The sequence below is a fragment of the Athene cunicularia genome, assembly GCF_003259725.1.
Source record: "Athene cunicularia isolate RWA chromosome Z unlocalized genomic scaffold, athCun1 chrZ_part1, whole genome shotgun sequence".
NCBI lineage: Eukaryota > Metazoa > Chordata > Aves > Strigiformes > Strigidae > Athene > Athene cunicularia.
Window position 1 is genome coordinate 4,787,173 of NW_020799142.1, and position 9,868 is coordinate 4,797,040.

General features: G+C 38.0%; 1 protein-coding gene across 1 annotated transcript in view; it reads right to left on the bottom strand.

Moving 5' to 3' along the window:
* Positions 1-21: 21 nt before the first annotated feature.
* The window catches only part of CCDC112 (coiled-coil domain containing 112), an 11,581-nt gene continuing 1,734 nt past the window's right edge, over positions 22-9,868 (bottom strand). Inside the window, exons 2-11 of the mRNA XM_026865762.1 lie at positions 9,855-9,860; positions 8,997-9,112; positions 7,133-7,254; positions 5,377-5,466; positions 3,990-4,065; positions 3,026-3,413; positions 1,872-2,273; positions 1,108-1,200; positions 395-513; positions 22-311 (exon numbers count right to left, since the gene is read on the bottom strand). Of these exons, the coding sequence (XP_026721563.1) occupies positions 281-311; positions 395-513; positions 1,108-1,200; positions 1,872-2,273; positions 3,026-3,413; positions 3,990-4,065; positions 5,377-5,466; positions 7,133-7,254; positions 8,997-9,112; positions 9,855-9,860 (1,443 nt within the window). The 3' untranslated portion in view covers positions 22-280. The remainder of the gene's footprint in view (positions 312-394; positions 514-1,107; positions 1,201-1,871; positions 2,274-3,025; positions 3,414-3,989; positions 4,066-5,376; positions 5,467-7,132; positions 7,255-8,996; positions 9,113-9,854; positions 9,861-9,868) is intronic.

Consider the following 9,868-nt stretch of genomic DNA (forward strand, 5'->3'; position numbering starts at 1 on the left):
ATAAGAGACAGCCCACGGCCCGCGGAAGGGTCGGTGGCCGCGACTCGTGTCACGGAGGCTGGAGGCGGCCTGCAGGCAAAGGCGCGTTTAATGCAAACGGAAATACATGTCGTCACGCAAACCCTGCCAGGCTGCCAGGTGACGTTTCAAGTCCGACACTCATAAAATACAAAGGTAATAGGTCATTGCATCAAGCGAATTTTGTGACAACTCCTGAGGGCTGCTGGCCGCTTCACAGGCAAGGAAGTCATCATCCTGCGACAGACAGGCAGGTGCTCATCTACAACCCTTGTCTCCAGGCTGGGATAGCTCTAAAAACAAGGCAGAAAAGCATGAAGAGCTCATACCTAATTGCATGTATATCATGCTACACGTCCTTTGTTCTCCCCTTTACCGATGAGGAATATATAAAAGCAGTTCTGAAGCTCTTGGTGCTATCTCTTTCATGCGCTCCTCCCAGGCCTTCATAGGTCTGGACAACCTGGTCTGGTGTCTAGTTACAGGAATCTCGACCTCAAGAATCAAACAAGCAAAAAGATCCATCTATTTTCACTGAGCACAGAATGAGTTATATACACTCATTGCATCATGGTATGAATAGGTGAAGAGTAAACAAAACACTGCTGACTAGCTAGACTTTTCCCTCCACACTATCTCAGGAAACAGCTAAAACATGAAATCAGTAAGAGGGACAAAAACTGCTTGCTCTCACTGAATTTCAGAAATTTAGAAGGTTAAACTATTAAGAACCAAAACAATGTTGCCAAAACTCTTCCAGAAGCCAGCTCTACTAATAGTAGAAAACAATTTAAAAAGTTAAAAACCACCACTCATATTGCTGCTCATTTGTATGAAGTACAGGCTTTACCCAGAAAAAATACTGCTGGGAGATAAATAAATTCCTACTTGATTTCACCCCCCACAACACCTTTTTCAAAAACAACTACGCCTGCTGCATTTTCATCTCGTGATAACAACTTGCCTTTTTTTTTTTCTTTATCAACCATTTAGATAAGTAAAAATAATTGGGTTTCAGATCAATGAGGAAAAAGGTTCTTTAAACAACCAAATCACACTCACTTCAGATTGAAACAAAAAAGGTAATACACCTTCTCTCTTTGCCTGCATTTTTTCTTTTTCGCGTTTCTCTACTTTAGCTTCTCTTTGTAGAATCCTTAGTTCCAGGTTATATTGTAGATCCTGCAACACATAACGAAGGAAAAAGCAAACTTTTCCTTGAAAATGAAACAAATTGCATGAAAATATATATGCAGCCATTTCACAGTTAATTGTTTTTGTTGTTTTGAAATAATTTGACACTAGGTAGCTACATGCTATAGCTTGTCCTGCACAAGCAAATTAGTTACAGCTTTTTTAAAAAAAATTGATTGTAGTGGTTACAAAAATGAACTCTAGTGTGAATGGTGACAATAATATCAGTTCTCCAGTAATGAGATTTACATTGGGATCTAACTTGACCTTCCAGCTACTGAAACCTGCAGGATATTCAGACATGTCTTTATTTCATATCTGCATACGACAATCAGGCCATCTGATGTTTTCTATAGCATGGAAAACAATGCAGCCCAAGCTGTTTTTCACCAACATTTTCACACTGGAGTAAATAAAACCACTTCTATATGTATAAAGCATTACAGTCTTGAATAATCCCATAGAATTTAGATACTGAGGAAAAGGAACACCTTTGTCTAAAGTAAAGTTTCGTACTGGTTCTGGTATATAACAGATGCTGTTACAGTGAATCAAATAGATTTAAATGAATGAAATTTGCATTTTAAGAAGATTAACAGATTATAAGAGGAAGTAAGTGAATTTAAAACAACATGCATAAATGGATACATAATTACCACACGCTCTTGAAATTTAGTAATTTTTTCTGCAGTGGTTCTCTTCCTTTTCTCCTTTTCAGCTTCCTCTCTCCTCACCTTTTCAAGCTTTTCAAGTTCTTCCTTTTCTTTCTTCTGCAAGGTATACCTTTCCAACAGGAATTTCATGTGGCGCTGGCATTCTTTTTGTTGCTTTTTCTCCTTCTCTTCTAGTTTTAATTGTGATTCTTCTTCCATTGCAAATACTGTTGCTTTCTGTTTCTTCCATCCTTTAATTGCTGCTTGTTGGTTTTTTCTCTCTTCTGCTTTTTGGTTCTGAGCTTCTTCATGCTGTAGCCATTCTTCACTGAGCATTTTTTCTGACTTCTTTTTCTCCTTCAAGTTCCTTTCTTTTTCTTGCTGCTGCTTTTCTTTCCACTTAACTGACTGCAAGAGAAAAGCACAGGGAAAAAAAAAAGTTTTTGTGAAAGTTTTACACATTCCTGTTGATTTGGTTGGATGAAAACATATGCTCCAAGGATACACACTGCAGATTACAGTAATTAAAAGTCTACTAAGGGCAAAACTTAAGGTAAGGAAGCATTTATGTCTGCTTTCTCACGTGTTTTTGGGTTTGTTTTTTTTTCCTATTTCATGGATCACACAGGCAGGTTTAATATGTTCCTGCTAAAATTATTTAAGTTATGGCATTCATATTAATTTTGTGTAGTTACAAATGTTGTTGTAATATGCTTTTCTAATGCAAACATATTTCAGGTCTTAAATTTTTTCTTCAAATTAACAATTCCACTTATTTTATAATTCAGATTTTATGTCAGTGTATCTTGAAGGAATCATAATTCTCTATGTCAGTACGGCATAGGTATATTGTCTATATGGTGGGACAGATAGGATCACTTAGTGCTCTGGGATCAGCATCTAAGTTGCTGGACCACTGCCATCAGAAGCATTTATGATACACTTTGGCAATACACAGCTCACTTCAGTGCACTGTTAGATCTACACTTATTGGTAATTCTTGAAGACAAAATATTTTTGGCAAGTTGAGGATGCTAAGGACTTCAGTTATATACCATGAACTATAACAGAAATCCACCTAGCACTACCACCAGAGAAGTGAATACAAAAAATAAGCCCTTTTTCTTAAAGCTACAAAAGCCCTAGAGGGGTTATTTTACCTCGTTCTTTCTTTTGCGTAACATTAGAAATTCTTGATACCATTTGTTATGCTGTTCAATATCTTCTTTTGTTCTGCCACAGAGATATTCAAGGGCTTCATCTATGTAGGACAGCTTTCCTTTGTGTTTTGTCCATACTTTCAGAAAATTTTGATGATCATAATCATCCCAGCCTCCCTGCCACCCTCTTGTTTGCTGAAGAAATCTTTCAAACTCTAATACTTCTTCAGTTAGATGACTTTCCAATGTTTTGTCAGCTGAGACTCTGGCTGATGGTAATTTCAAAATTTTTTCTGTTGAGCTGCCTAATGCCCATAATTCCATTTTTCTCTCAAAGACACTGAGCTCATTAACGGTAGTTTTCTCCTCCTTCAAAAGCTGTTCATATCTGAAAAGAGAACAAACACTGAAATGTAACCAGAAAAATCCAGTACTCCTTGTTCATTCACTGAAAATTAATTTTGGAATTGTTCAATACCACACAAAAGGTATTCTTAAAAGATTAAGAACTGAAATGGTAACACAGATGACAACAAGGTTGTGATGATCCCATAATAAAGCACTACATAATCAGAACTAAGTTACCTTTTTAGTGAAAGCACACATTTATGTCAAACAACTAACTCAATCCCCTCCTGACACCTGTGGAGTGAAAGGGAAAAACCCCCACCCACTTAAAAAAACAAAACAGCACCAACAAAATCCCCACAATCTACTCTCTTCTGCAGGCTTTCTCTGAAAAGCCTTTTCACAGGAAAATTGTGACATTGGATCACTGCAATAACTATATAAGCAGCCTCTCTAAAAGGTTGTTTATCGAGATTCTATTGTTGATAGCTTGAGTTTTGATTTACACACCACAGGAATCACTAGCAAAAGAGTAAATCAAAATAATAGTTGATTAATGCAAAGTTTTCATTGTGTCTTATGAAAGCACTTTCTTGTAGCTGAATAATAAACATACATTTGCCTCTGTTCCTCTTTAAAAGCATTGATTGCATTTTCAACTTCTTCCATCTTTTCCTTGAGCTTGTCAACAACTAAAAAGCAAAAGAAGTAAAGAGCATATAACTTAAGAAGTCTACAGAATTTACCAGTAATTCAGCACTATCCAGAAATGTAGGCACTTGCAAAGACTTCTGGAACACTTTTATTTCAGTCTACAAAAAAGCATGCATTTCCATCTCAAACAGCCTTAAAAGACAGACTGTCATTTATTCAAAAGGTGTGATTTCACAGTGATTTAGCTAATTGGATGCAAATAATGGAAATGTTTATTTCCATTAAACATTTCCATTAAGTCTAATTCTGAGTAACCTTCAACTGATTCATAGAATAAGACAGCCTTATCCTAACGAGTTTCCACTTTTGGTTTTTATAACAAAGCAATTAGTGACTTAAGAAGCACAGTCAACTCTTGGGTCTATACCAGGCTGCAGCAATCCTATTTAACCTACAGGTCACTACTTTTACAAAGCTGACAAAGAAACACTGAAGTAAGACTTTATCCTGTACTGTCAGCAAGCTGCGTTCCTGATGCTGAGAAAGACGGTAAGACAGCTGTCTAGAGAAGATCTGTTTCGCAGTGGTAGAAAAAAAGTTTTAGAATCTGTTTTAAACTAGCACAACATAGTTTAACAAATCATAAACTGAATTGGTACAGTTACAGAATCTAAAACTCTTAGTTCAACTTTCATGCCTTGCTATCTCTGCTGACAGCTTAAGAAGACAATACGGTTTTTTATAAAATAGACACTGAATAAATGAAGTGAGATACATTTTATCCAGTATCAGAAAGCCCTCAGCCAGTAGGAGGACTTCAACCTGAGCTCAACAGGAGGTACCAGCGTATCACAGGAAAATGGTTCTTTCAGTGCCTATTTCCTAAAAGTTTCAGAATAGCCAAACTGAAAAAGTTGTTTGAGCATTTTCCACAGAATATTCCAATTTACACTTCAAGCCATGTGGACAGCTAGAAATGAGTTCCCTGTAGACTCTACTCTGCAACCTCTTACCAGATGGAAGGGAGCTATATCTAAATGGCACTAGAATACTAACTTTATTTTGCATAAGGCAAAGAGTTACATACAGAAAATACCTGACTTTCAACAGCCTGAAGAAACAAACCCATACCACTTCAAAGACAGAGCAAGTTTCTCTGTTTCCACATAAAGCTGCAAGGTCTTTCACCATTTCTTACATTTCTGCATTCTTCTCTTCCCAGAATTCCTGGAAGAGCAGACAGACTGGAGAAGAAATAATTGCAAGTCTGCAGGAGAATCATAAGCCCAGCAATGCAAGAAATGTGTGTATAGAGGAAAACGGTCTTTAAATCTGTCATCATGACTTACATTCTGGTGTAGGCTTCTCATCTTTCAATTGTTGCTGAAGTCTCTTCACATTATTTTGTATTTTTGATAGCTGCTGCAGAATTTTGGCTTCTGTTAAACAAAATAAGGTGCAGATAGTTCTAAGAGTTTGTGCATGGAATTAAATACAAGAACAAAAGCAATGAAGTGTCCAAAATAAACTGCAGATTTCATCTAGAGGACACAAATTCTGACTGATCATGTGAAACTGCAATAACACATTTTAACATGACTGTAACTGCATGGGCCATGTATGTCCCCACATAACATCAACAGATTTTAAAATTCGTAGCTCATATTTGTAATGAGGTCAACAGAATAGCCGTATCTAGATTAAAGCAGGCTTGTTTGTTTGTTTTTTCTTTTTCCAAACCTTTTATCAAGTAACCACAGTTTGGATAATATTGCCTATAGAGATGACACCTCCTCTAGAATTTTGAGGGAGACTCTGACCTAGGCCTCAAAACACTCAGCAATTAAGAGAAATCAAACTTGGAAAGCATATGTGAATGTACAACTACAGCAGGATTTATTTATTTGCTGTGTTAACTAAAGTAGAATGTTTTCATGTACTCCAAGCATGCACTTATTTGTTTTATTACCACTTGGCTCCTCATGAGTCCATAAATACAATACTGATGAGGATGAAGTTCTGGATTCACCTTAGGTACTAAGGAGCTTTATCTTCTATCCTAAAAGATTTGGATTAAGGAATGGATAACAGAGTCCAAGAACTAAACAACATGTACCTAAGACATGACACTACTAGTTCCTGCTGAGAACACATAAAGTGTAAAAGCACATAGGTCATGCTGAAAGACCTGAACATAGTAAATAGGAATTCTGGGGGTTCTAGACCACAGCCTAAAAGATCATACTCTTAACACTCCTGCACATTTCACATGTAGTGCTTTACACCTTTTATCTTTGTCCTCTTTATTATCTCACAACAACCACTGGAACATTTTTGGAACTTTTTGCTCAGTCATTCTTCAGAAATTGTTACTTTCTTAAGGACTGCCACATGTAATGGATGCAGTTAGTTTCCTTAATTAAAAGATGCATGTTAAAACGCATACAAATTTGTAAGGCAAGTGTATATTTAGTTGTCTCTACATGTCCTTCAACTTATTTTGTTTTGATCTTCTGTATCAGAAGGCATAATACAATTTATTTGATTACTTTTGAAATAAACTAGGTATTGTGACCAGGGAGTCACCCTTTTTAATTAAAACAGATGCTGTAGGACAGATTGTGTACTATCTCACAGCACTATGTATACTGTGAATATTCATTACCCACAAATTTGAAAAATGAAAACACAGAACTGTTTAAAAGTGTATTTAAAGGCAGCAATCAGTGTGTGAAAACTTACACTGTGGTAAGTATATATTTATTGTACCTTAGCTAGACTACATTAGATTTTGCAATACACACACAAAATTGATTCCGAGTTTCTGAATCAGTAACCACCCACAACAAATTTGGTAGAATGTATCTGTTACATTCAAGATTAAAAGAAAACAGTAACACAGAAGGCCAAAAATGTTTATGCTTCTGAATTTTGCAAATGAACTGTGGAAGTCTTCTTTATAAGCAGCACACACGGTAAAATACCACACTTCTATCAGCATCTACCATCCACCTGAACTAATCTCTCTGTACTACTGATTATGAAACCATTTTAAACAACAGTTAAAAAAACCCAACCAAAAATCACAAATAAAATCCAACTTACTTTCAGTTTTCCTGCTGACAGTCATGCTACGTTCCAGTTCCTCTAGTATGATGTATTCTACCCTGAAATTATTCTTCCTATTGTAAAGATGTCCATTTTTGTCTTTCTCTACATTTGCAAGCCTGGAGGAAAAGGTTGCCACACTGAGTAAGACATGAATGCTTAGCAAAACCAAGATCTTCCAAGGTTAGTATCTAGCTGAGGCTGTGCCAACAGGACTGTCTTATGATAGATTTTATAGAAATCACTCATTTGTTCCTACAGTTGTTTTCAAGCAAAATCTTTCTGCAGTTATAAGTTACACACAGAAGTAACCCAAGAACTTGAACAAGAAGTAAACAAGGAAATTACCTCATTGACAGGCAGTGGTTCACACACTGAAATGGCCTGAAATTTTATCTGTATGCTACCAGGGAGCCTTATGAAAATTTCATTGGAAAGCACAGGGACAGAGACAGGCTGTATTGACACAGTTGCACACACAGATGGAGCCACAGCACAAACAAAACAAGTATATTCCCTCAACCTTAACACTAGTAATAGTACTACAGCAACTGAAGATTCAAATTCAAGTGCATTCGCATTCAAATAACTTATTAAAACTGCTACCTTACTTAGTATGCTTTATGTATAGTGTGGAGAGCTATAGGTGACTTTTGCTTTCTAAGGTCAGAAGCTTTAGAGTACATCTCAGTGGGACAGGCTTTGCCTTACTACAGCCAGACAGTATACTAGGGTTTAACCTACACAACAGCACCTGCAAAAAGGACTGCAGATACTGCGCTCCTTAGCACACCTGTGAAGTTTGGGGCCATCACATTAGATATCAGAACAGCAGGACATGGGTGGCACACAATAGAGACACATCTGGTAGGATTCCCAGTGTTAAGCAACATTACTGACAGCCCAAGAAACTCTCAGTAGCAGCTTGGTTCTTCAGCAGACTATTGCTGCTATATGGTTCAAATCCCTTTATGGTGCTTTTTACGGTTCATAGTTCAAATGCTTTGCTGTGCACTGGAATTCACAGAGCAAACCAAAGTACCAAATCTCACCACACAGTGTACTAGAAGCCTTCAGAGCACAATGACTACAAAAGAACTATGTGCTGTAGTTAAATGGGAAGCCTCTTTTGAAGCTGCTTCGAACATCTGTATCAACCAGCAGTCAATTTTTGAGCCATAACCTAGGATCCAGAATAATCAAGGATTTGTTGATTCAGTCAGACAGCATGAAACACTGCTGTGAGACTTTATTGTCACTGTTCATTCAGGGCTCACAACTACAAACTTCTGGAGCTGGGTGGCTGTGTCAGCTCTTTCTGATAAAGCTCAGCAGCTCAAGAAGAAACCTCCCTGTTCTTTCAGCTGCCAGCTTAGTTGTTACAGCACTTACTCAAGACATGGGGAAACAGATCTGCACTACTTCTGTGCCTGAGCTGTCTTGAACCCACACTTTCCTAAACAGTGGCCTAGGTATTCTAGATGAAGTGCTTTCAATGTTCTCTGAGGAAGCTATTGTGATGATGCTGCAATTCCCCTTTTGTTCATTTTAAGAGTTTTAGGTCCTTAAAGGTAAGCACAGCTGAGTAGGAAAACACAACTCAGTTATGCCACATGCACTTTCTCTTTTGCATTTCTGGTGTAGCAACATCTTACTAAAGAGGATGACTGATCGAAGTCCAAATGGTAATTAGAACGGGCATTTCGGAGCTATCCTGAACTACGGTAACAACCACAATAATCTGCCTGAGCTCCTGAAAAGGAAATCGTAGCCTAAAGGTTTCATTGCCATAAATTCTTACCTTGAACCTTATCTCCAGAACAGCATGAAAATATTACTTACAATAAAGGGTTTAACTTACTGAGTTTTTAGCTTTTCTGCAGTTCTTATGAATTCAACTTTCTTAGCTTGTTTGGCTTTCACCTTCCAATTCTGAAATTGTCGACCAGCACCTGTAGTACTGGCACAGCTGTCCTTCTGTACACAACAAAATCAAGTATTACTCAAACCCAGTATTTTTTAAATGTTCATTGGTTATTTTTAAGCAGACAACACCACAGTGCAGAATAACAGCATTACTTCAGTTTTACACTGGCACAATTCAACTAAAGTCACACAGGTATAAAATGGGAGCAATGGGTGATGGCAAGCTGATGACTGTATGCAAAAATGCATTCTTCTGCAGAAAAAAAAAGGGAAGACTGCAGCATCAGCTTGCTTTAACAGAGGCTGCTCACCATACTGCAATACTAAATCAAGGCAATTGCCTTGCCTCTCATGGTAGTCAGACTCTGACAAGTCAGAGTAACTACCTACCGAATATAAACATTTAATTTACACAAGACATGTTACTCCCATTTCATCCTGTTCAAGAAAAGCACTAACTTCTGAAATCTGCTTAATAACTCTCTTAAATTGCCAACTCTTATTCATAGTAACCCGGAACCACTGCTAAGTGACCACTGCTAAGAATGCAGATTGTGAAACCCCCTGTTCAAGTTATGAAGCAACTTGAGGCCAGCCCAGAAAACCTGCACTGCTTCCTACTGCTTTCCTTTTAACGTTTATCCCTACGCCTCCTATGGGGCTGGAGCTCCTCAGCGGCCGCTTCCCCGCAGGCCCGTTGAAAAGGACTCGCTCCCCCCGGCCGTCGGGCAAATGCGGCGGGCTGGGCGGTGGCCCCGCGGCGAGGCGAGGCGAGGCGAGGCGAGGCCTTTACCTGTTGCTGCCCTC